This window comes from Leucopleurus acutus (genome assembly GCF_964270905.1).
Source record: "Leucopleurus acutus genome assembly, chromosome: 9".
Classification (NCBI taxonomy): domain Eukaryota; kingdom Metazoa; phylum Chordata; class Mammalia; order Artiodactyla; family Delphinidae; genus Leucopleurus; species Leucopleurus acutus.
Genome location: NC_139144.1, coordinates 3716334 through 3744189, shown reverse-complemented (window position 1 = coordinate 3744189; position 27856 = coordinate 3716334). Strand labels below are relative to the sequence as shown.

The 27856-nt window shown below is 39.7% G+C and overlaps 1 protein-coding gene across 1 annotated transcript; it reads left to right on the top strand.

Moving 5' to 3' along the window:
* Window positions 1–206: 206 nt before the first annotated feature.
* Window positions 207–27122, top strand: SUN3 (Sad1 and UNC84 domain containing 3; the record flags this gene model as incomplete). The annotated part of the gene is made up of 8 exons (XM_082846171.1): window positions 207–299; window positions 4383–4423; window positions 5445–5616; window positions 6885–6969; window positions 14331–14446; window positions 15506–15673; window positions 25909–26001; window positions 27003–27122. The coding sequence occupies exons 1-8, from the start codon at window positions 210–212 to the stop codon at window positions 27120–27122; spliced, it is 885 nt and encodes a 294-aa protein (XP_082702297.1). The 5' UTR covers window positions 207–209.
* Window positions 27123–27856: the final 734 nt, after the last annotated feature.

The window sequence follows — 27856 nt, the reverse complement described above, 5'->3', positions numbered from 1 at the left end:
AGCCCTGGTTAATGTGTAATGCAGATGCACACTGCATATTAGGGAGGGAGGGAGGAGGCCCAAATGGACACCGAGAAAGAACTTAAAATTTTTTTTGTCCTGCCTGAAAATATACATTTTGTTTCATCAATGTAAAATATCTTATAACTGTTTCCAGATAAACTATTTAATCAAAGTCAATCTTTTCCTTAACAGGATTTAGAAATCACATGAGGCTTAAAGAAAAAGAGTTTCCTCAAAAATCCAGACAATTTTATGCTGTAATTGCAGAATATGGTTCACAGCTTTACAATTACCAGGTGATGTTTTGTTAAATCATTTTGTATGTCACTCATTTAAAATCTAATACACTAGATTTGTGATTCATTACCCTTTCTTTCTTCCCTGTTTCTCCCTTTTGCAATGGCAATGTCTATCCTATGCTGCTATGTTTGAAAGCAGTTAATGTGTTTGATTTCACAGCCTCATAGCTGGAGGGGAATTTGCTTCAGGATGAATTGTACCTGGGGTCTCATCCATATCTGACTTGGATGATATTTAGTTGAGGATTTGGACTTTAGACTTTTAAGTTGATGCTGGAATGAGCAAAGACTTTTGAGCTGTTGGGATAAAATGGATGTATTTTGTATGCAAGAAGGACATTAATTTGGGGGGCCAGGGTTAGAATGTCATAGGCTGAATATTTATGTCCCCCCCCCAATTCATATGTTGAAACCTAACCCCAGGTATTAGGAGGTGGGGTCTTTGAGAAGTGATTAAGTCATGAGGGTGGAACCCCCATGATTGGGATTAGCGTCCGTTATAAAAAAGATAGCCCAGGGACTTCCCTGGCAGTCCAGTGGTTAAGACTCCACAGTCCCACTGCAGGGTGTGTGGGTTCGATCCCTGGTCGGGAAACTAAGATCCTGCATGGCACATGGTGTGGCCAAAAAATAAAAATAAAAAATAAAAAAAGATACCCCAGAGGGTTCCCTGCCCTCTCTCTGCCATGTGAGGACACAGTGAGGAGACACTGTCTATGAACAGGAAGTGGTTCTCACCAGATACCAAATCTGCTGGTGCCTTGATCTTGAATTTCTGTCTCCACAACTGTGAGAAATAAACTGTTATTTATAAGCCAACCAGTCTCTGGTATTCTGGAGCAGCCTGAACAAACTAAGCCAGCACCCCAAGGGAAGCTTCAGCACATGGAAAATGGCAACTAACACTTCAGTTAACCACTGCCTGGAGCTGTGGACAGAATGGCCTCCCATCCGTCCTGAAGCTAGTTAGAGCAAAAGGGACTGAGCCTGAGACCAGACACTGGTGTCCTCTCTCTGGTGCACCCCAGTACTCCAGATGTTACCTTGTCTGTCCTATGCTTTGGCCTCTGAAGATGAGAGAAAGGAGGAAGGACAGGAGCTTCGGTCAAGTCAACCACTGCTCCACAGAAAGAAGGGACAGACCAGTCAGTGACCTTGGACCTGAGCTGGTGCCCTCTTCCCTGGAAGTTACAAGGTTTAAAATTAGATAACTTGTGGCAGTTTTGTTATAAAAAAAAAAAAAAGTACTGGCCACGTGAGGCATTTGTGAACACTTGCATCCAATTTGTCACAGCTCGAAGTATTGGAGCCACATTCTAAGGCATAAAGCTTTGGATCTCAGTCGACATTACCTGTAAAAACAAAACAGTGCTCACCGAGGCAGTGCACATACAAAAAGTGGACCAGTACAGAGAAGATCAGCACGGCCCCTGAGCAAGCATGACTAGCAGATTCATGAAGGCTTCCGTATTTTTAAGAGTAAAATAGTTAACGATGACTAACAAGGCTGTGGCCCTGCCCACAGCTGTTTCTCTGCCTTTTCTACTCAGCCCTGTCATTTCTCAGGAGGCTGTTGATTCCACACCTGTCCAGTTGACTGCAGATGCCAACTGGTCCTCCTTCAATGGGCATGTTTTGGGTCAGGCAGCAGGTGTTTCATCAGGAGCTCTGTTGGAGATGCTGTGCAGTCCTACTGAAGGCACTGGACATCTGTCCTAACCTTCCATGGGGCTCTGTACACCTGCCCGGAAGGAAGCTCCAGAAAGGTTCTTAGGAGCCCCAGCACTATTCTTATCACAAGACCCTCGTGGAAGGGATGGATCACCAGCCGTACCCAAAGCAGCCTCTGCTGCATCTTTGAGGTTTTCATTTTTCCCTGTGGATGCCAACCCATCTTTCACGTGTTATCTTCCTTTCCCAGTCCTTCTTTTCTCTTCACTTTCATTTCCTCACTTTTTTTTTGGTCTGATGGCTTTTTATTTTTTAATTTATTACTTTATTTATTTTTGGCTGTGTTGGGTCTTTGTTGCTGTGCACAGGCTGTCTCTAGTTGCAGCAAGTGGGGGTTACTCTTCGTTCCAGTGTGCAGGCTTCTCATTGTGTTGGCTTCTCTTGTTGTGGAGCACGAGTTCTAGAGCACAGGCTCAGTAGTTGTGGCACACGGGCTTAGTAGTTGTGGCTCATGGGCTCTAGAGTGTAGGCTCAGTAGTTGTGGCTCGTGGGCTCTAGCGTGCAGGCTCAGTAGCTGTGGCACACAGGCTTGGTTGCTCCGCGGCATGTGGGATCTTCCCAGACCAGGGCTGGAACCCGTGTCCCCTTCGTTGGCAGGCAGATTCTTAACCACTGTGCCACCAGGGAAGCCCTGGTCTGATGGCTTTTTATACTATATTTGCTCCTATAGTGGAAGCCACCTAAAATTTCCTCATTGGAAATGAGGCAAATAAAAATGCTTTTAAAAATCCGGAAAATGTTAGCTTTCAAAGAACTCTCAAATTTATTTATCAGCAAATTAATGAAGGCATATTTTCTGTATGTTCTTTTAAGGTTAGAACAGAAAAAAAGTAACAGAAGTGCAACACACTTCCTCTACCGACAGGAAACCTATTCAAACAGAAAGTGAAAAACTAGAAATAAGAATTTCTCCCTACCAAAAATAATCTCCCACATCCACATCCACATCAAAATAAAAATGTTGAGGAGAGCCTATAAGAAATTAAATTGTCCACTAATGAGAACATACCGTTTAGCACAGGGATCTCTACTCAGTGCTCTGTGGTGACCTAAATGGGAAGGAAATCCAAAAAAGAGGGGATATATGTATATGTATAATTTGATTCACTTTGCTGCACAGCAGAAACTAACACAACATTGTAAAACAACAATACTCCCATAAAATATTTTTTAAAATTAAATTGCTCAGCAGAAAAACAAAAGCGAGGTAATTGCTTACTGTGTGGCGTGCTGTGTTCCACTCCACTCCATTGTCACACAACAGTGTGGATGAGATGTCCCTCCTGCCTTGCACCATTTGGGCAGAGCAAACTGATGGGAAGTCAGAGTCTTTGAAACAAAAAAGCAAACTTGTCCGTTTAGAAGGATGGAACATTATTTCCCAGATAACTCATGGTTGGTCACTGCAGTGGGTTGAAAGTGACCCCCAAGAAGCTATTTCATGGCCTGACCCCCAGAACCTGTGCATGGAACCTTTATTTGGAAAAAAGAGTCTCTGCAGATGTAATTAGGGCTCCTGAGATGAAGTCATCCTGGATTTCCCAGATGGGCCCTACACCCATTGACACGTGTCACACAGCTGATAAGAGACACACAGAGGAGAAGCACCTAGGGGAGAAGGGCGTGTGGGGACAGTGCAGCCACAGCAAACCCGGGAGCCTCCAGAAGGTGGAGAAAGCAAGAAATGGAATCTCTTTTGAGCCTCAGAGGAAAGTGCGGCCCTGCTGACACCCTGATCTCGGACTTCTGGCCTCTAGGGCTGTAAGAGAATCCACTTCTGTCATTTTAAGCTGCTGGGTTTTCAGCCATTGGTGGGGGAGCCTGGAACCCACGAGGTTCGTGGAACTTCGCACACAGAGGAGCTGGCAGAAGGAAGCTGGGTGGGCAGGGGCTGCAGCCTGGGAGCAGACCCTCTGTCCGCTGTCCCATGTGGACCTCCTCTGCCACGCCCCATGTGCATCCTAAACGGCAGCAACGTCGTCAGCCTGGCTGGGCACCCCCTGTTCAAACGTGAGACGGTCCTGTTGGGACACCCTGCCGGCATGAGGTAAGGGCCTGCAATGTGTTTGATGGCATGCTAATGGAATCCAGCCATTGGCTTCCTTACAGAGAAAGGGGATGCCCCTCACTGTTTACAGGAACAAACCTCAGGTCTGGATGCCTCCGCATCTCCTCTAAATATAACTATTTGCAGGAAGATGCAGGTGTCTTAGAGGCTGTGGGTCCCACTTGGCACACGTCTCTATCGAGGGTGGCAGTGTGATTTCCTTCCCCTTTACAAATAGGAAAAATAACTCCACCTGAGTAGGCAGGATTTGGAATGATTTTGTTTTGTTTTGTTTTTTTCAGGCCAGGCTTCGAATGCCAAAAGAGCAACTGGAACTTTTAAAGTGAGTGAGATGTTCTCATGTGTGGGACTTTCTGGTGTGGGTCCAAACACTGAAATGCTTTTGTAAAATTATAAAACTAATTCCTACTTCTGTGGATCATTCTTTAAGGAAATATACACTGGGAGGTGCTTTCAATATTATTTATTATTTTTTTAAAAAAGGAAACAACCAAGATGAGAAAAACAGGTCGAAGGTTAAACATGTGGAATGGAGAATTATGAAGCCATTAAAATAATTCTAAAATATGTTTACTGATCTGGGAAGTGCAGTGGGACACAAAATTATTTTGTAACAATGTTTTTGCATGGAATAAAAACTGTTACAAACACACCAAAATTTAAGTTTTTATTTCTTCAAAATTTTATATTGTTTCACAAATTGGGAGAAAATACTAGATAAGTAGTGCTTCCATTTTTTTTCAGCATAAAGAAATACCTATTGGCTTGACATTTTCTTATCCTTTCTAATAAGTTTCAAACTGTACAAGTAGCAGAGTCCATACTTGGAAAGTAAAATCTTGCACCCTGGAGCTGGTGAAAGGCAGCTGCCCCCCACCTCCACCCATGGCTGGATCCTCCAGCCCCCCACCTCGCCCCCCCGAGGCTGGTCCACAGAGTCTCAGGGCTTGTCTGGGAATCTCCAGCTCTGTACCCCACTCAAAGTACAAGGTGTTCCCCATCCTAAGGAGGTGAGAGGGGGATTTAAGATCCACACTGTGAGATCACCCAGCTCAGGTCAGGGTGGCTGCACTCACCAAGGGAGGGATGGGACGTGCCTACACAGAGCACGCCCCAAGCCCTGGGATGTCCTCAGGACAGCTTCCCTGAAAGCCTTTGCTTTTCACATGTAGGGAAGGGCAGTGCTTTAGACGAAGGGGCATCTCCTGAGCGCCCCTCACTTGGGGTTTCTCTCTTCTGCAACGTAAAGCACCTCTTTGTTTTGCTGGCCCTGAAGCCCAGCCCTGGGGGGCAACAGGGAGCCCACCGCTTCCTCCTTTCACAGTGAGGGTCTCCATTCACAGGAAGGAAAGCCAGACTTTGGAAAACAACTTACGTGAAATTCTATTTTTAATTGAAGAAATAGATGTTCTGAAGGCCTTACTTAGAGATATACGGGATGGTCTGCACAGTTACAGCTGGACTGCAGATGGAGACTCCGCTGAAGGCTGGGACCACACTGAAGTTGTGGACGAGGTGATGTGGGCATTGGCAGGGAGGCGGGGCTCGTCCGAACTTCAGTTGTCACATCCACAGCTTATGTGAGTGGGGAATGGGGCGACAGCTGGGGTGTGGTCTGTGTCCTCTTGAAAATTCTTCCCCGGCAGTAGCTTACATTCACTAAAGCTTGCCCCTGGAAACACACTTTTTCATAATTGCTGTGTCACAGGGAAGATTTTGTATTTCAAGAAAACTGACTTCCCACCCAAATAAGTAACTGATTCTGTCTTATTTTGCAGTTAAAAACAAAAGAAGACAAACAAAAGCTCGTTCAGAAATGACAGTCTCTGAAAGTCCATACACAAATACTCAAATAGTAAAATATTTTTATTCAGGGACCTAAAGCTCGTGTATTTGACCTACTTAGCACCAGGTTGGGCAACATTATGATGAAGACCAATGAGACTGGTTTTGCCTCTTCTCCCCCCTTATTAGCACTAGCTTCTTTCCTTTCCTTAGGTTCTGCTTTTTGAAAGACACAGAAAGCTGACACTGACCACCACTGCCTCAAGGCTCCCACTGCCACGGCCCTGGGACAAAGTGCTTCCTCAGTTAGAACTCAGACTGTTATGTTCTCTCAGGACACTTGCTTTTCTAGACTCAGAACATCCTCAAGAACCCAATATTAATCCAAATGATGAATAATTTCTCACACAAGCAATCACGTACTCTATGTAAACTGCCTTGATCCCCAAATACCTACAGGGAGTTCCCTGGCGGTCCAGTGGTTAGGAATCTGCGCTTCCACTGCAGGGGGCACAGGTTCGATCCTGGGTTGGGGAACTAAGATCCCACAAGCTTCAAAAAATATATACATATATATATATTTAACCAAATATTTACAGAACATTCAAGTCTTTATTACTAAGCAGAGACACTATAAGGGGCATCCAGCAGGTCACACGCATCTGCATTTGACTGCCCCACCGTGACAGCATGATGGAGTAGTTGTCAGGCCTTCAGAAGGGGCTTGAGTCCAGCCTTGCTCTGTGGCCTTGGTGAACGGCCGAACATCGCAGGTTGGATAAGTCAGCTGCCTGAGGAACACCGAGCCCACTGACCTGGGAAGGTGATGTTAAGAATCTGTATGCAGTGCTGGGCTCCATCTGCAGCTTGGTCAATGTTCAGTGTTGTTATCATTTTGCAGATTAGGGAATTTGGGTCCAAATCAACAAAGTAAATTGTCAAAACTCAAGCAGTTGACAGAGATTGTTAACAGGAAACTCTTTTTAAAATTTGTACAGGAAATGTCAAACTTGGTAAATTATGTACTTAAAAAGTTGAGAGGAGATCAAGTCCAGATGGCCGATTACGCCCTTAAGTCTGCAGGTGAGTAAAGGAGTGACAAGGCCAGTATAAAAAGTCGAGGCTTCAAAAGCATCCATGTCCTCTGTGTTTCTTTATCTGGTGTTTATCTATCTGGTAACTGTAGAGGGAGGAAAAACTAACAAACCTAGACAGTAAAGAGGAGAATAGAAATGGTTGTGGGTGAGTGCAGATGTGTAGGCAAAAGCACCACAGAGAAGGTGCGCCTGCACAGGGAGGCTGGGGATGCGTCACAAGCATTATAACAGTCTATCCTCTATATACTAAAACGACTACTAATGACTAATGTAAATGCATTATTAGTGATTAAGTGATAGTGTCTCAAGACTGTATATAATGTTCTTAGTATCCTCCAAAAATATATTCTTAAGTGCTTAGACTGTGAATCGTTAATCTTAATATTGCCTAGAAGCCCCTGCCTGTGGCAGTGTATGACCATGTGCTCAGTGAAGCATTGGGGTGGGGGTGGGAGGGAGGAGGGGGAAAGCATGCAAGAGAAAGAGGGGGGAAATACAAAGCACACAGAGGAGCGCTAATTTTTATCAAGTGACAAAAGCCAAACTAATATTGAGGAAATAAATTTGTGTCCTGCATGGAGCAGAGAACATTTGAACCAGCATGATTATTAGTCGTGTGTGTGTGTGTGTGTGTGTGTGTGTGCACGCACGCATGCGCACGCGTGTGTGTGTGTGTTGAGAGACAGAGCAAGAGGACAGACGTCTGACTTTGAATTCCCTGAAGCCTGAGAGGCATGAGCTTAAATAAGGTGGGAAGGTAACTCACAGAATGCTTTTTTTGTTTGTTTCCTTGGGCATAAATTTATTTATTTATTTTTGGCTGCATTGGGTCTTCGTTGCTGTGCACAGGTTTTCTCTAGTTGCGGCGAGCGGGGTCTACACTTCGTTGCGGTGTGCGGGCTTCTCATTGCGGTGGCTTCTCTTGTTGTGGAGCATGGGCTCTAGGTGCGTGGGCTTCAGTAGTTGTGGCACGTGGGCTCAGTAGTTGTGGTTCACGGGCTCTAGAGCTCAGGCTCAGTTGTTATGGTGCATGAGCTTAGTTGCTCCGTGGCATGTGGGATCCTCCTGGACCAGGGCTTGAACCTGTGGCCCCTGTGTTGGCAGGCGGATTCTTAACCACTGCACCACCAGGGAAGTCCGAGTCTTGGCATTCTGATACAGCCTTTTGATGCCTTCTTCCTATTCTGTTGAATATACTTACAATTCCATTTGGAAAAACCATAATGACAAAGGTCCGTAGATACCCTGTGTAAAACAAGGAATGGCAGAAAACGTTATGGCTTCTGAATAAATGTTAGCATGATGCACAGCTAGCTTCTGGTTAGGATGAGATGGAGAAAAGCCCAGGGTAGCCTTTCTTCCCTGCTGATGACATACAACTAAAAGAGTTGGACAAAATATAAAAAGCAGCTACCTGAGTATGATGAAAAGTAAACAAAAGGAGGCAGATTGTGGAGGGAAGTAAAAGACTGGAAATGTGGCCCATGCGGGGGTGAGTTTACTGTTTTTCTTTTCTCTCAAAGCTTGAGCTGAGGCTTGAGCTGCAGTGACAGAGCCGCAAGGTGGTGACAGTGCGGTGGGTGACTAAATTATGAGAGAAACTCCACCGTTCTAGAAAGAACCAGAACAAAATAGTCCTGTTGGCCAGAGAGTGTAGGAGGAAGGCTTGAGAAGGCCAGACAGGAGAGCAGACGCCCTGACCTCATGTGTGTGGCCTGCTGCCGGCTTGCCTCATAGCTTCTCTTTCACGGAGATGGACCCACGGCAGCACAGCAGCGGCTCTGAGATTTTGACAGATTTAGCCACAGCTCGGGTCTTAGACTGTCCACTGAGGGGCACATGGGCAGAACATGCCTATTGTAAAGGCTCTGAAAATGGAACTGAGATTGTTACCACCTCCCATAGAAAAGGAGGGGCATTTATGGTCTGAACATTTCTGGTTGATTGTGTGATGAAACAAACAAAAGCACCCAGAGTCTCACAATATAATATTCAGTATGTCTAGGATACAGTTCAAAATTAGTCGACATACCAAGACCTAGGCAAATGTGACCAATTTGCAAGGGGAAAGAGAACCAGCAGATGCCAACCCACTCCATCAGGACACAGATGTTGGATTATCACACAGAGACTCTGAAGGCAGGTAGTGTAACTAGGCTTCACGTGGTAAAGGTAAGTATAGCTAAAATGAATGAAAAGATATGATCTCTCAGCCAAGACAGAGAAACTATAGAAAAGAACCAGATGAAAATTTGAGAAATGAAAATACAACATCTGAAAAAAATTCATTATATGGGCTTAATAATAGGACAGTGACAAGAGAAAAGAATTAGTGAAACTGAAGATCAGTAGAAATTATCCAATCTGAAGAAGTGGGAAAAAATGGAAACAATTTTGAAAAAAATGAAACAGCTTCAGAAACCTATGGGACATATATGAAAAGGTCTAACATTCTCATCCTTGTAGTCTCAGAAGCAAATAAGAGATAAATGCAGAAAAAAATTTATTTGAAGAAATAATAGCTGAAAACATCCCAAATTTTGTTAAAAACGTAAATTTATAGAGTCAAGAAACTGAGGAAATCAGAAACAAGATAAAGTCAAGGAAAACTATATCCAGACACATCATAAATTTCACAAAACCAAAGATGAGGAAAGGAAGTCTTGAAAGCAGCTAGAGGAACAAAACACACACATTAATATGGGAGAATAATGATAGAAATGACTGCAGATTTCTTATCGAAAACCAAGGAGACCAGAAGAGAAGGGAACTACACTGTAAAGCACTGAAATAAAGGAAATGCCAATGCAGATCCAGTAAAAATATCCTTTAAGAATGAGGATGAGGGACTTCCCTGGTGGTGCAGTGGTTAAGACTCCATGCTCCCGATTCAGGGGGCCCAGGTTCAATCCCTCGTCAGGGAACTAGATCCCACATGCATGCTGCAACTAAGAGTTCACATGCCACAACTAAGAGCCCAGTGTGCTGCAACTAAGGAGCCCACCTGCCACAACTAAGACCCAGTGCAACCAAATTAAAAAAAAAACAAAAAGAGAATGAGGGTGAAATGAAGTCATTCTTAGAAGGGAAACCAAGGGATTTCTTTGTCAACAGATCTGCTAAAGGAAGTTCTTCAGGGCTAAGGGAAATGACACCAAAATGAAACTTGGAACTTCAGGAAAGAAGAAAGAACAACAGATAAGACAAATATCTATAACTATGAGACAATTTTCTTAAGTTCTTTAAAATAGGTATGACTGTTGAAAAGAAAAATTATAACATTAGCTGATGGGGTTTTAATATATGTAGATGGACAACTCTTAAGGAAAGGTCAATGGGTGAAGTTAAAGGGACCTCTTGGTAAAATATTAGCTCTAAATTGACTTTGAAAGGTTAGTTATGTGTATTAAGATTGCCAGAGCAACCACTAAAAAAATACAGAGACAAAGTATGTACAGAGGAAACACACCTCAACATGATAAAGCCATATGTGACAAACTCAGAGCTAACGTCATACTCAACAGTGAAAAGCTGAGCACTTTCCTCTAAGATCAGGATCTAGACAAAGATGCCTACTCTCACCACTTTTGTTCAATGTAGTATTGGTAGTCCCAGCCACAGCAATCAAAGAAGAAAAAGAAGTAAAAGGTATCCAAATGGGAGAAAAAGAAATAAAACTGTCACTATTTGCAGATGACATGATACCATTTACAGAGAACCATAAAAACTCTACCAAAAAACTATTACAAACAATAAATGAATTCAGTAAAGTTGCAGGATACAAAATTAATACATAAAAATCTGCTGCATTTCTATACACTAATAACAAATTATCAGAAACAGAAATAAAGAAAACAACTCCATTTACAATTGCACCAGAAAGAATAAAATGCCTAGGAATAAATTTAACTAAGAAGATGAAAGAACTATACTCTGTCCTAGTCAACACTGTACTAGAATTCCTAACAGTAAATTAAGACAAGAATCAGTGAGAGAAGGGGAGGGAAGAGTGGGGGTGGGGAGGGGAAGAGAAGGAAAGAAGAAAGAAGCAAGCAAATTGGAGAGGAAGAAATAAAAAACTCTTTATTCACAGACAACATGATGATTTATGTAGAGAATCATCAAAAAATCTACTAGAACTAATAAGTGAAGTTAGTAAGTTCAACTGTATATATATAATTTTTAGATGCTAGTAATAAGAAATTGGAAAAATAAATTTTAAAAACAGTCTTATTCACAACAGCAATGAAAAACATGCTAAAAGCAAAAAAAAAAAAAAAAAAAAAAAACCACTAATGAAAGAAATAACAGAAGACCTAAAAAAGTGGACAGATCTTCCAAGTTTGTGTATTAGAGGCACCAATATTGGTAAAATGGCAATTCTTCCTAACCAGTCTATTGATTCAACACAATCCCAGTCAAAATCTCAGCATGATTGTTTGTAGAAATCTACAAGCTCTTTCTAAAATAGCCAAAACAGTTTTGAAAAGAAGCACAAATTTGGAGGACTCACACTGATTTGAAAGCTTACTATAAAGTTACAGTAATGAGAGAATGTGATGTCGATTAAATTAATGAAACATAATAAAAAGTCCAGAAATAGTCCCACACTAATTAACTTTTGACAAAGGAGAAAAAGCAAGTTGATGGTGCTGGAAGAGTTGGACATTCGTATGCAAAAATAAACCTTGACTCACAGCTCACACCTTACAAAAGTTAACTCAAAATGCGTTAAATGTAAAAAGTATGATCTAAATATAAAGCTTAAAACTATAAAACTTCTAGAAGAAAAAATAAGAGAAAGTTTTTGTGACTTTGAGTTGGGAAAAGATTTCTTAGACACAATACCAAAAATGTGATCCGGAAAAAGAAAAGAATGGATAATTTGGACTTCATCTAAATTTAAAACTTCTGCTTGGAAAAAGCCATTGAAGAGAATGAAAAGACAATTCACAGGCTAGGAGACAGGATTGCAAACCAAATACTTGACAAAGGACTTATACCCACAATTTATAAACACTCAAATTTCAATGGTAAGAAAACAGCCAATCCAATAAAAAGTGAGCAAACGATTTGAAAGCCACCTCATCAAAGAAGATATATACATGTCAAAAAAGCACATGAAACAATGCTCATCATTAGTATCCATTAGTGAAATGTAGATATACCCATTAGAACAGCAAACAAACAAAACCTGACACGTGAAATGGCGGCAGCAATGGAAAGCAAGCAGAACTCTTACACGGGGCTGGAGGGAATGTAACAGTGGTACAGCCATTTTTGGAAAACCATTTGCCAATTTCTTTCTTTCTTTTTTTTTTAAAATTGAAATATAGTTGATTTACAATGTTGCATTAGTTTCAGGTGTACAACACAGTCATTCAATATTTTTATAGCTTATACTCCATTTAAAGTCATTACATATAAAATATTGGTTATATTCCCAGTGCTGTGCATTATATCCTTGTATCTTATTTATTTTATACCTCGTAGTTTGAACTTCTTAATCCCCTTCCCCTATCTTGCCCCTCCCCCCAGCCCTCTCCCCTTTGGTAACCACTAGTTTGCTCTTTTGTATCAATGAGTCTGTTTCTGTTTTGTTATAGTCACTCACTCGTTTTATTATTTAGATTCCACATATAAGTGAAAACATACAATAATTGTCTTTCTCTGTCTGACTTACTTCACTAGGGTATGACATTTGACAATTTCTTATGAAGTTAAACATAACACGTATGAGCCAGCAATTCCCCCTCTATGTATCAATATTTACCTAAGAGAAGTTTAAACTTATGTTCACAATAAAACCTGTCTGAGAATGTCTACAGCAACTTTATTCATTGTCACCAAAACTGGAAATAGATGAAGGAATAGCTAGTTGTGATGTATCCATACGGTGGAATGTTACTCAGCAATAAGAAGGAACACATTCATTATACCTGCCAGGAAGCTCAAATGTATCAATTGTGCTAAGTGAAAGTAGCCATATTCAAAAGGCTACTACTGTGATTGACTACAAAGAGACAGCAAGAGAGAAGGTCCAGAATAGGCAAAGGTAGATAGCAAGTAGGTCAGTGATTGCCTAGAGATGAGGTGGGGTTCGGGGGAGTGACCGCTGAGTGCAATAGGGTTTCTTTGGGTGCTGATTGAAAGTGTTCTAATGTTGATTGCGGTCATGGTTGTGCAACTCTGTGAATATGCTAAAAACCACTGAATTGTACACTTTAAATGAGTAAATTGGGTAGTATGTATATCTCAATAAAGCTGAATAGAAACTTAAAAAAATGAGAATGAGAAAAGTGAACTTGAATTACTTAAAAACCGTACCTGCCACAATTAGCGTTTTCTGAACTAGATTATGGCTGGGGTGGGGTCAGTCCTCACATCAGTATGTGGAAGTTTAATTCCCGTCCAACCAGTCAGCCCAGCAGGAAAATTCATTGACCAAGCAGACCGTATCAGCACTCAAAAAACAAGGTCCTCACAGGGTTGCCAGGTAAAATAAAGGATGCTCAGTGAAATTTGAGTTTCAGGTAAACAGCAAACAATTTTTTAGTATATGTCCCAGATATTGTATGGGACGTAACTGTACTAAAAGATTATTCATAGTTTATGTAAAATTAAAATTTAACTGGGAATCTTGTGTTTCTACTTGCGAAGTCCTGCATCCCTGGGTACATTCACTATTTCAAATCCTACCATTTTAGGCACTGGTGATCTGATATTCACCACGTATGTGTCTTTTTAATGTTGTATTGTGATATCCAGATGGAATTTAAGGAAATGATTTGCATTTTCTTTATTTCTTATGTATCAGATACATTTGCTTCTAAAATGAAGTAACCTGAAGGGATAATATTTGATGAGTATATTTTATATTTCTTTGATTAAAATGAAAGCTCAATAAATCTGCAGAATGGCTGTTATGAATACAACTTGTGAGTACATTTATGACATTGCTGGTCATTCTGCTTTTGTTTTTGATTGAATTGGGCTTATTTATCACATGACTTGTTGAAGTATGGGGATCCATATGTCTCCTTAGCTAATAAATACAGTACACATAATATTTCCACGTCTAAATCAATTGCTCCAGATTTCAATTTTTTATTGTAATATCAGTTCCAGAAATTTTGTGAAACCACACAGAGTAAGAATGGTTTTCTCAAAGTGACAAAATTTCAGTGGTAGTGACAGCTGAAAGTCATACTTTTCTTATCAGTTTCCTGGTATGAATTTTACCTTATTTGTAAGTTGCCCAGTAATAGTTTCCCAACAACATTAAAATCTAAATGGTGTTTTGAATTGTGTGATTTTTTAATTTTAAAAATTATTTTATAATTTCAGGAGCCTCTGTTCTTGAAGCTGGGACCTCAGAAAGTTACAAAAATAATAAAGCAAAACTCTACTGGCATGGGATTGGGTTCTTAAATTATGAAATGCCTCCAGATATCATTCTCCAGGTAAAAGCTAGATTTAAAATAACCTGTTTATATTTTAGCATTCTGTTCCTATCACTTATCAGGAAAAATTTTAATGTCTGAAATGGCAACAACTCTGAACTTGTCAGGGAAACTGAAACTGTACTCTTGCATTTTTACAGTCATCAAAGTACGTGAAATATTTCCTACTTATGGGCAATGAACTATGATTAATTAATTAATTAATAATTATTTATTATTCTAAGATCAGTGAACTACAGTATGTACTTCTCAAATAAAACATACACATTCCATATCTTTTCTTTAAGTTGATTCTGTGGTCTTCCTTTTCCACTGAAAACTTCAGTCACTCAACAAACACTTGTTGAAGATGCATGACCCCTAAGTGCAAGTACTGTGCTATGTGCTGTTCAGGCCAACACATTTTTATAAAGTCCAATTATAATAGGAGAAATTTCCAAGTAAGATTTTCACTATCATTTCAGTTCAATTCAAAAGGCATTAGACACCAACTGACAGTACAGTTCTTCTTAACTATAACTACACACCTGAATTTATTTCCAGTTTAGAAATACCTTCAGTGGCAAATGTATAGATCTCACTCCAGAGTACAGTCTAGATCTAGAAAATGGTAGACATCATCTTTCTTCCTTACCATCAGTATAGCCAGCTTCGCTATCACCACCATTATCATCACCACTACTACCATCACCACCACCATCACCATCATCACCTGCCATCATTGTCACCACAGTGACTGCCACCACCCTCTTCATTACCACCACCAGCACTGTCTTCACCAGTGCCTTCACCACTCATACCAACTAGCTGCCTGTAGCAACTTACAGTCTAGTTAGAGCAATAAAAGAAAACATACTCACACAATAAAAGGCTCTGATTGACATCAGCACAACCAAAACTATGGGTATCATGGAAGCTTTCCTGTTTGATACATCCCACACAGTACCTTCATATTATAGGCATAAGCAAGTTCTTTGGTCAATAGTGATTAGCTGGCCAACATTGTAGGAGTGGATTTATATAAGCAGATAAAAGATTAATGCAGTGTTTTCTTTCCAGCCGGATGTCCACCCTGGGAAATGCTGGGCCTTTCCAGGTTCCCAGGGTCATGCCCTAATCAAGCTTGCCAGGAAGATCATACCAACTGCTGTCACCATGGAGCACATCTCAGAGAAGGTGTCTCCCTCAGGAAACATCTCCAGCGCACCCAAGGAATTTTCTGTCTTTGTGAGAAGCTGTCTAAATCTTCATTCAGAAGGGGTTATAGTAGATGATGGGTTAGGAATTGGGAGCTGGGATCTCATCTGAACTGTGCAGCTAACCATTTGTATCACTGTGAGAAAATCACTTACTTCCTGGATCTCTGTTTTGTCATCTACAAAGTAAGAGGGTTGGACCAGATGATTACTATTACTTAATTCTATTGTTTACTTTTATCAAAGTTATACGAGTATAATTTAAAAAGAAACATTTCCATGTTTATAAGGAAACATGATTTTCCCTTGTCCCACTTCTCCCACCCCAATTTTTACTCTCTGGAAGCTTCCACTTGCAACAGTCTTAGCTGCTTATGTCATTACTGACTTCATGTTTGCTTTTACTGTTATTCCCTGATTTTTCAGTTTTGATTATTATCTACTGACTTCCTCTAATGGAAAATGGAGATTAGATCTCTTCCATGCCTCTCCCATTCTCCCAAAATGTTTATGTCTTAACTTAAAAAAAAAACCAAACAGGTTTATTGAGATATAATTCACACTCTGGTGATTCAGTCATGTAAAGTGTACACTTAGTACACAACTTAGAGTTGTGTAACCATCAACATGATCAATTTTAGAATATTTTTACTATTCTCCAAAGAAAGCCTGCACCCCTTAGCTGTCACTTCCCATCCCCCACCTCACACCCCCAGCCGCTGACAACCACTAATCTACTTTGTACCTGTAGCTTTCCCTATTTTGGATATTTTGTATAAAATGGAATCATATAATACGTGGTCTTTTGTTTTTTTTAATGAATTAATTAATTAATTTTTGGCTGCTTTGGGTCTCCGTTGCTGTGCGCAGGCTTTCTCTAGTTGCAGCGAGTGGTGGCTTCTCTTTGTTGCAGACCGTGGGCTCTAGGCACACAGACCTCAGTAGTTGTGGCTTGCGGGCTCTAGAGTGCAGCCTCAGTAGTTGTGGCGCACAGGCCCAGTTGCTCTATGGCATGTGGGATCTTCCCAGACCAGGGCTCGAACCTGTGTCCCCTGAACTGGCAGGCGGATTCCTAACCACTGCGCCACCAGGGAAGTACTGGTCTTTTGTGAATGGCTTCTTTCACTCAGCATGTTTCCAAGGTTCATGTATGTTATAATGTGTCAGTACTTCATATTTTTAATTGCTGGATAATATTTTCTTATATGGATAGACCCCTTTTATTGATCCGTTCATCAGTTGCTGGACATTTGAATGGTTCCCACCCATTTGACTATTATGAATAAATCTGCTGTGAGGAGCTGTGTACAAGGTTTTCTGTGGACCTCAGGCTTCATTTCTCTTGGGTTTGTGCCACAGAGCAGAATTGCTAGATCTGAATCCGTGTTTCATGTGTGAGACACTGCCAGACGGCTTATCTCAGTTTCAATCCATAGCCAACATTTTCACTGTGACTCTGTGAACAATATTGTTTTAGTTGAGTCATACAATGCACTGGAATACTATTTTCTTTATATGAAAATTTTGATGTTCTTGAGGATAATTGCCTCATTTTAATTTAATTTGCTTAGTTATCTATATTTCTATCATGAAAACATTTCCAACCTCTTCTTCAGATGTGTAAATATCCTCCCATTCTGCCCATTCATGTCAGATACTTTATAAATAATTTCTTTTTTATTTTTTAAAGATATCCTCTGGAGCACTGCTCATCTGCTCCAACCTGGTTGCTGGCCACGCCTAATGCACAATTGTTGTCAGGGGGTTTCATGTCCACATCCTGGGGATTTGACTTATCTAATCTATTTTTTTTAACATCTTTATTGGAGTATAATTGCTTTACAATGGTGTGTTAGTTTCTGCTTTATAACAAAGTGAATCAGTTATACATATACCTATGTCCCCATATCTCTTCCCTCTTGTGTCTACCTCCCTCCTACCCTCCCTATCCCACCCCTCTAGGCGGTCACAAAGCACCGAGCTGATCTCCCTGTGCTATGCGGCTGCTTCCCACTAGCTATCTATTTTACGTTTGGTAGTGTATATGTGTCCATGCCACTCTCTCACTTTGCCCCAACTTACCCTTCCCCCTCCCCATATCCTCAAGTCCATTATCTAGGAGGTCTGTGTCTTTATTCCTGTCTTGCCCCTAGGTTCTTCATGACCATTTTTAAAAATTTTTTTTAGATTCCATATATATGTGTTAGCATAAGATATTTGTTTTTCTCTTTCTGACTTACTTCACTCTGTATGACAGACTCTATGTCCACCCACCTCACTACAAATAACTCAATTTCATTTATTTTTATGGCTGAGTAATATTCCATTGTATATATGTGCCACATCTTCTTTATCCATTCATCTGTCGACGGACACTTAGGTTGCTTCCATGCCCTATTGTAAATAGTGTTGCAATTAACATTGTGGTACTTGACTCTTTTTGAATTATGGTTTTCTCAGGGTATATTCCCAGTATTGGGATTGCTGGGTCATACAGTAGTTCTATTTTTAGCTTTTTAAGGAACCTCCATACTGTTCTCCATAGTGGCTGTATCAATTTACATTTCCACCAACAGTGCAAGAGGGTTCCCTTTTCTCCACACCCTCTCCAGCATTTATTGTTTGTAGATTTTTTGATGATGGACATTCTGACTGGTGTGAGGTGATACCTCATTGTAGTTTTGTCTAATCTATTATTTTAAAAATCTTTTCGATCTTATTTTTCTTCTTTGTTTTCTGTTCCACCTTCTGGAATATTTTATCAATTTATATTTTAAACCCTATGCTAAATTTTTCATTTCTGCTGTCATGATTATTCTAAGACTCTTTTTCTATAAATACTCCTTTTTCTAGAGTGTATATGTTTTCCTATATTACTGGATGCAATTACAGTTTTGTTCCATGTTTTTAGCTCCCTCACATCTTTACTCCCAAGTACCCCCTTTCCTATTTGTTAACAGGGGCTCCATGTTTCTTGTTAGTTGCTTTCCACATGTGTCTGGTGGCTGGCTTTTGCTGCACACATGAGAGTCAAGTCAACAGTGAGCTTCACGGCTAGATGGTCTGGTTGGAGACTGCAGAGTGTGGTATCCAGAAGTTTGACCCCAGGAATCCTGCAACCTTGTGCCCAGGGGGTTTCAGCTTGGCCAATGTGCTGGGTGTGGAGGTGCACAGCCCACCATTCATGCAGAGGTTATACCTTCACCTCTTAGTTTTGCAGGGTGCTCCTGAGGTCAACTTTCGTAGAGCTGGGGGGAAAAAGATAATTCTTTTCTGGACAAGGGCAGGGGTGATGACCAGGGTATAACTGCTTCTTAAAAAGACAGTTAGCCCACTCTCAGATGTGGAGACCCCTCAACCTCATGCTGGGCCCCATTGCACGGCCCCAGCTCTGGCCCTTTCTGGGCCCTTGCAGTAAACATCAGCACCAGCATGCTGTTGGTTCCCCCTACAGCCAGGGTAGCATGAGTTTTTTCCAGGCCACTATACCAGTCACCATTTGGCCATCTCCAGATGTTTTTCTCTCAGTGTCTGCTCCCATGTTTTCCTCAGAGGTTTATGCCTTACTTCAATCCCTTCGTGTTCCTATCCAAAGGAGGGCTCAGAGTTAAACAAGGGTGCTCAGCCTGCCTTGTGTGTCATTCAAACCATTAAATGCCATGGTCCTGGAGTTATAAAACACAGAGACTACTGTCCTTTGATGCAAGCCGGATGCCATCCACAGTCAGTGTCTGCAGACACCTATAGTTGAGCTATGTTGGATTTGAGCAGATCAAACCCTGTCTCACAAAAGTGTGCACAGTTGCTCATTATAGAGGGATTTTATGGATGAATACTTCAGGCAAGAATCCTTTAGTAAGAAAAATTACTTCTCATTGTTTTTCTCTAATATTAGTGAATTTATGAACCAAGTGAAATTAAAATAGAATGATAAAGAAGGTGGAAATAAAAGTAGCATGCCTCTCAACAGGCTACAGGAACTATATGAGACTTTATATATATATATAAAATGTGAAATATGTATATTGATATGTCAATATATAGATGAATGTGTATATTATATATAATGGAATATATTATGTATAATTGAATATAATATATATTAGAAATAATTGAATATATATTATATAAAATTGTGAGTGCATTATTTAGTCATGATGTATCCAATTCTTTTAAAAAATTAATTTATAAATAGTTTAAGTGTTGATATTATGATTTTCATTATATTGAATAAAATGACTGAACTCATGAAATCTTTATTTTGTTGTGTTACTATGATTCAAGGAACCTAACAATAAACTTTAGATTTACAGGGTAAATTAACTTCCACCAGTGTGCTCTCCTCTCAAAAATCTTCAATTTTAAAGGGTAGAGAGAAGCAAGAAGAACTACAATCCTGCAGCCTATGGAACAAAAACCACATTCACAGAGAAATAGACAAGATGAAAAGGCAGAGGGCTATGTAACAGATGAAGGAACAAGATAAAACCCCAGAAAAACAACTTAATGAAGTGGAGATAGGCAACCTTCTAGAAAAAGAATTCAGAATAATGATAGTGAAGATGATCCAGGACCTCAGAAAAAGAATGGAGGCAAAGATCGTGAAGATGCAAGAAACGTTTAACAAAGACCTAGAAGAATTAAAGAAACAGAGATGAACAATAAAATAACTGAAATGAAAACTACTAGAAGGAATCTAGTAGAGACTGCAGAGTGTGTTATCCAGAAGTTTGACCCCAGGAATCCTACAACCTTGTGCCCAGGGGGTTTCAGCTTGGCCAATGTGCTGGGGGTGGAGGTGCACAGCCCACCATTCATGCAGAGGTTATACCTTCACCTCTTAGAAGGAATCAATAGCAGAATAACTGACGCAGAAGAATGGATAAGTGACCTGGAAGGCAGAATGGTGGAATTCACTGCTGTGCAACAGAATAAAGAAAAAAGAATGAAAATAAATGAAGACAGCCTAAGAGACCTCTGGGACAACATTAAACGCAACGACATTCGCATTATAGGGGTCACAGAAGGAGAAGAGAGCAAGAAAGGACCAGAGAAAATATTTGAAGAGATTATAACCAAAAACTTCCCTAACATGGGAAAAGAAATAGCCACCCAAGTCCAGGAAGTGCAGTGAGTCCCATATAGGATAAACCCAAGGAGAAACACGCCGAGACACATAGTAATCAAACTGGCAAAAAATAAAGACAAAGAAAAATTATTGAAAGCAGCAAGGGAAACATGACAAATAACACACAAGCGAACTCCCATAAGGTTAACAGCTGATTTCTCAGCAGAAACTCTACAAGCCAGAAGGGAGTGGCATGATATACTTAAAGTGATGAAAGGGAAGAACCTACAACCAAGAGTACTCTACCTGGCAAGGATCTCATTCAGATTCCATGGAGAAATCAAAAGCTTTACAGACAAGCAAAAACTAAGAGATTCAGCACCACCAAACCAGCTCTACAACAAATGCTAAAGGAACTTCTCTAAGTGGGAAACACAACAGAAGAAAAGGACCTACAAAAACAAACCCAAAACAATTAAGAAAATGGTCAAAGGAACATACATATCGATAATTACCTTAAACATGAATGGATTAAATGCTCCAACCAAGAGACACAGGCTTGCTGAATGGATACAGAAACAAGACCCATATATATGCTGTCTACAAGAGACCCACTTCAGACCTAGGGACACACAGACTGAAGGTGAGGGGATGGAAAAAGATATTCCATGCAAATGGAAATCAAAAGAAAGCTGGAGTAGCAATACTCATATCAGATAAAATAGCCTTTAAAATAAAGAATGTTACAAGAGACAAGGAAGGACACTACATAATGATCAAGGTATCAATCCAAGAAGAAGATATGACAATTAAAAATATGTATGCAGCCAACATAGGAGCACCTCAATACATAAGGCACTGCTAACGGCTATAAAAGAGGAAATCAACAGTAACACAATAATAGTGGGGGACTTTAACACCTCACTTACACCAATGGACAGATCATCCAAAATGAAAATAAGTAAGGAAACAGAAGCTTTAAATGACACAATAGACCAGATAGATTTAATTTATATTTATAGGACATTCCATCCAAAATCAGCAGATTACACTTTCTTCTCAAGTGTGCACAGAACAGTCTCCAGGATAGATCACATCTTGGGTCACAAATCAAGCCTCAGTAAATTTAAGAAAATTGAAGTCATATCAAGCATCTTTTCTGTCCACAATGCTATGAGATTAGAAATGAATTACAGGGAAAAAAATGTAAAAAACACAAACAGGGCTTCCCTGGTGGTGCAGTGGTTGAGAGTCCACCTGCTGATGCAGGGGACACGAGTTCGTGCCCCGGTCTGGGAAGATCCCACATGCCGCGGAGCAGCTGGGCCCGTGAGCCATGGCCACCGAGCCTGCATGTCCGGAGCCTGTGCTCCACAACGGGAGAGGCCACTGCAGTGAGAGGCCCGCATACCACAAAAACAAAGAACAGCAACAACAAAAAAACCCCACAAACACATGGAGGCTAAACAATACATTACTAAATAACCAAGAGATCACTGAAGAAATCAAAGAGGAAATCAGCAAATACCTAGAGACAAATGACAATGAAAACATGATGATCCAAAACCTATGGGATGCAGCAAAAACCTTTCTAAGAGGGAAGTTTATAGCTATACAAGCTGATCTCAAGAAACAAAAAAAATCTCAAATAAACAATCTAACCTTACACCTAGAGGAACTAGAGAAAGAAGAACAAACAAAATTCAAAGTTAGCAGAAGGAAATAAATCATAAAGATCAGAGCAGAAATAAATGAAATAGAAACAAAGAAAACAATAGCAAAGATCAATAAAACTAAAAGCTGGTTCTTTGAGAAGATAAGCAAAATTGATAAACCATTAGCCAGACTCATCAAGAAAAAGAGGGAGGAGACTCAAATCAATAAAATTAGAAATGAAAAAGGAGAAGTTACAACAAACACCACAGAAACACAAAGCATTCTAAGAGACTACTACAAGCAACTCTATGCCAATAAAATGGACAACCTGGAAGAAATGGACAAATTCTTAGAAAGGTATAACCTTCCAAGACTGAACCAGGAAGAAATAGAAAATATGAACAGACCAATCACAAGTAATGAAATTGAAACTGTGATTAAAAATCTTCCAACAAACCAAAGTCCAGGATAAGATGGCTACACAGGTGAATTCTATCAAACATTTAGAGAAGAGCTAACACCCATCCTTCTCAAACTCTTCCAAAAAACTGCAGAGGAAGGAACACTCCCAAACTCATTCTATGAGGCCACCATCACCCTGATACCAAAACCAGACAAAGATACTACAAAAAAAGAAAATTACAGACCAATATCACTGATGAATATAGATGCAAAAATCCTCAACAAAATACAAGCAAACAGAATCCAACCACACATTAAAAAGAGCATACACCATGATCAAGTGGAATTTATCCCAGAGATGCAAGGATTCTTCAATATATGCAATCAATGTGATACACCGTATTAACAAACTGAAGAATAAAAACCATATGATCATGTCAATAGATGCAGAAAAAGCTTTTGACAAATTCAACAACCATTTATAAAAAAAAACTCTGCAGAAAGTGGGCATAGAGGGAAGGTACTTCAAAATAATAAAGGCCATATATGACAAACCCACAGCAAACGTCATTCTCAATGGTGAAAAACTGAAAGCATTTCATCTAAGATCAGGAACAAGGCAAGGATGTCCCCTCTCACCAATATTATTCAACATAGTTTTGGTAGTCCTAGACACAGCAATCAGAGAAGAAAAAGAAATAAAAGGAATACAATTTGGAAAAGAAGGAGTAAAACTGTCACTGTTTGCAGATGACATGATACCATACATAGAGAATCCTAAAGATGCCAACAGAAAACTACTAGAGCTAATCAATGAATTCGGCATTGCTGCAGGATACAAAATTAATGCACAGAAATCTCTTGCAGTTCTATATACTAATGATGAAAAATCTGAAAGAGAAATTAAGGAAACTCTCCAATTTACCATTGCAACAAAAAGAAAAAAATACCTAGGAATAAACCTACCTAAGGAGACAAAAGACCTGTATGCAGAAAACTATAAGACACTGATGAAAGATATTAAAGATGATACCAAGAGATGGAGAGATATACCATGTTCTTGGGTTGGAAGAATCAATACTGTGAAAATGACTGTACTACAGAAAGCAATCTGCAGATTCAATGCAATCCCTATCAAATTACCAATGGCATTTTTTTACAGAACTGGAACAAAATGTCTTAAAATTTGTATGGAGACACAAAAGACCCTGAATAGCCAAAGCGCTCTTGAGGGACAAAAATGGAGCTGGAGGAATCAGACTCCCTGACTTCAGACTATACTACAAAGCTACAGTAATCAAGACAGTATGGTACTGGCACAAAAACAGAAATATAGATCAATGGAACAGGACAGAAAGCCCAGAGATAAACCCACGTACCTATGGTCAACTAATCTATGACAAAGGAGGCAAGGATATACAATGTAGAAAAGACAGTCTTTCCAATAAGTGGTGCTGGGAAAACTGGACAGCTACATGTAAAAGAATGAAATTAGAACACTCCCTAACACCATACACAAAAATAAACTCAAAATGGATTAGATACCTAAATGTAAGACTGGACACCATAAAACTCTTAGAGTAGGAAGAACACTCTTTGAGGTAAATCACAGCAAGATATATTTTGATCCACCTCCTAGAGTAATGGGAATAAAAAGAGAAATAAACAAATGGGACCTAATGAAACTTCAAAGCTTTTGCACAGCAAAGGAAACCATAAACAAGATGAAAAGACAACCCTCAGAATGGGAGAAAATATTTGCAAATGAATCATCAGACAAAGGATTAATCTCCAAAATATATAAACAGGTCATATGGCTCAATATTAAAAAAACAAACAACCCAATCCAAAAATGGGCAGAGGACCTAAATAGACATTTCTCCAAAGAAGACATACAGATGGCCAAGAAGCACATGAAAAGCTGCTCCACATCACTAATTATTAGAGAAATGCAAATCAAAACTACAATGAGGTATCACCTCACACCAGTTAGAATGGGCAGCATCAGAAAATCTAGAAGCAACAGGTGAAGAAACAGCAACCCTCTTGCACTGTTGGTGGGAATGTAAATTGATACAGCCACTATGGAGAACAGTACGGAGGTTCCTTAAAGAATTAAAAATAGAATTACCATAAGACCCAGCAATCCCACTACTGTGCATATAACCTGAGAAAACCATAATTCAAAAAGACACATGCACCCCAATGTTCATTGCAGCACTATTTACAATAGCCAGGTCATGGAGTCAACCTAAATGCCCATCAACAGACAAATGGATAAAGAAGTGTGGTACATATATACAATGGAATATTACTCAGCCATAAAAAGGAACGAAAGTGGGTCATTTGTAGAGATGTGGATGGATCTGGAGACTGTCATACAGAGTGAATTAAGTCAGAAAGAGAAAAACATATATCATATATTAACGCATATATGTGGAACCTAGAAATGGTACAGATGAACCAGTTTGCCACGCAGAAATTGAGACACAGAAGTAGAGGAAAAACATATGGACACCAAGGGGGGAAAGCGTCAGTGGGGTGGGGGTGGTGATGTGATGAATTGGGCAATTGGGATTGACATGTATACACTGATGTGTATTAAATGGATGACTAAAAAGAAAAAAAATATTTGATAGTGAAAAAAATAAATAAAGGTTAAAGAAGGAAGGTCAAAAGCACAAGGGTAATTGCATACACAAATTAACAAAAGCTTACTTTTTGGATGGAGCTATTTGTGTGATCAAAGTTTGGCAAACTGGTTAAGTTTCACGCATATTGGGTCAATATGGGGACTCATTTGGTGTTTATTTTATTCAAAGTATAGCAAATACATTTATGAGGCCAAAGTCAATTTTGGAATTTGCTCTGTCATCTCTCTTTCTCACCTCTTTGTTTATCTCTCTATCTGAATCTATTCGGCCCTTTGATTAGCCTGTTTCTTGCTTAAGGGCTCCCCCACCAGAGTTAAACACCTTTTGGGTTTATAGGGCAGTACTGGCAGCTAGCATAGCGCTGTGCCCCGGAGGACACCCAAAGATGTCTGGAGAATAGTTGCTACTTGAACAGACACTTGCCTCCGTTTACTGTAACTGAACACCCATTCATTACAACCTCTGTGTCTGTTGCTTTCTTTACAGGGCGTCTCGAAACAATGTGAAGGAGAAGAAATTTTCCTAGGTCAGTTTATATATAATAAAACAGGAACCACCGTTCAAACATTCGCGCTCCAGGTAATGAGACCCTTGGGAAAAGATAGGGTATCAGTGACTCCATCCCAGGGAGGGATTTGTTGGGATTGCTTGATGCAAAGTGGTGTGTGTGAGAATAATTCTGACAAAAGTATGCGATAAGCAAAGCTTGTCTGAATTTAAATTCTTAGCTCCAATCATGTACAGAAGTTTTAATGCAAAAAATAGGCAAATATAAAATTTATTTCTAAGCCAAATTCGTCATCATTTGCTATCACTTATATATATATATATATATATATATATATATATATATATATTCTCTTTCTCATCCTTATCTTACTTATTAGATTCCCTTGATAAGATTAGGTGTGATGGTCACTATCATCTTCCTTCCGTAAAAGGGATGGGGATGATGATGGTACAAAATGAGATGGTTGGGGGCAGAGAGGAACTTGGAGAGAATAAATATTTAATACCAAATAATATAAGTAACACTTCTCACCCTAACTCAATGGGGAAAGAATACCAACTGGTAACTTAGAAACCCTTGAAAGTCATTAAGGCATATGAAATATATTTAATCATTTCTCATTAGTCACAGGAAGTAATGAAGAGATGCAGAAGGCATCTCAAACCATGTAAAAACAAGTGTGTTACTACACTTCTTGGCCAATGGTGAGAAAATCTAAGCTGAAAGCAGTATATGTGTCAGAAATGAACGTACTTGTAGAGTTTCGCATTCAGTCGTTTACCCACATCCCTCCCTGGGGCAGCCAACAAGGAGCACCATGGAGGCTGGACAAGGCAGTGAGAGGCCTCGAAGTATAGACCACCATGTTATCTCCCTCCCCTGTATTTGCCTTTTTATGAGCTCTTTACTTACAGTAGCTCATTACATCATCCATTAGACTGGTACTTGAAAGGACTTGACTTAGAAGGAAAGACAGTGTTTTAATTTTTTATTACATCAGCATGACTCAGGGTTCTTTGAGAAGGTTTATTTTATAAGACATTAATTTCAATCTTTTCTGTATTTTCAGCATGAAGTTTCTGAATTCTTATTATGTATGAAACTTAAAATCCTTAGCAATTGGGGACACCCGAAGTATACTTGTTTATATAGATTCAGGGTTCATGGCACCCCAAGAGATGACACCTAGAAGAACTGGTGCAGAAGCCCATGACCACATGTCCAAAATATTCAAGTGATTCCCTTAGTTTACACCACACCTATAGGAATCAAAAATCAGAAGTGAGAAAGAAACCTCCAAGTGGTTCCTACCTGCCAGTAAAAAGTGAATGAATTTTACTAATAATAAAAAAAAAGTAAATTCAATCTCTCTGCATTACTGTGTTTTTAAAAAATTTTTAGCCACAGGGCATGTGGGATCTTAGCTACCCAACCAGGGATCAAACCCACACCCCCTGCAGAGGAAGCTCAGAGTCTTAACCACTGGACCGCCAGGGAAGTCCCATGTTAGTGTAGCTTCTGAGGATGAATCATGTTGTTGAAGCACTGAAAAATGAGTTTGCATTTAGAAGAAGATGGTATTTTTCAACAGTCTTTCACATAATAGCATCTTTGCCTTCATTTATTATTCATCCATACCGGGAATGGATGTTTGCTGTTAAAACTGTTATTTAACACTGATCTGGATACACTGTCAGCGCAATTAGAGAAGCTAATAAAATTAGAGGTAAAAATTAGTGAGGAAGTCCGACCATGACTAATTTGCAGATGACTTGATGAATTCCTTGAAATGCAACAATAAATTCGATTAAAAAATACATTACAAACACAGATGGAGACAAAATTATCATATATAAATCAAAATCATTCATAAATGCAAACCACAACCAGTAAGAGCATATAATTTACAAACGCCACAACAAA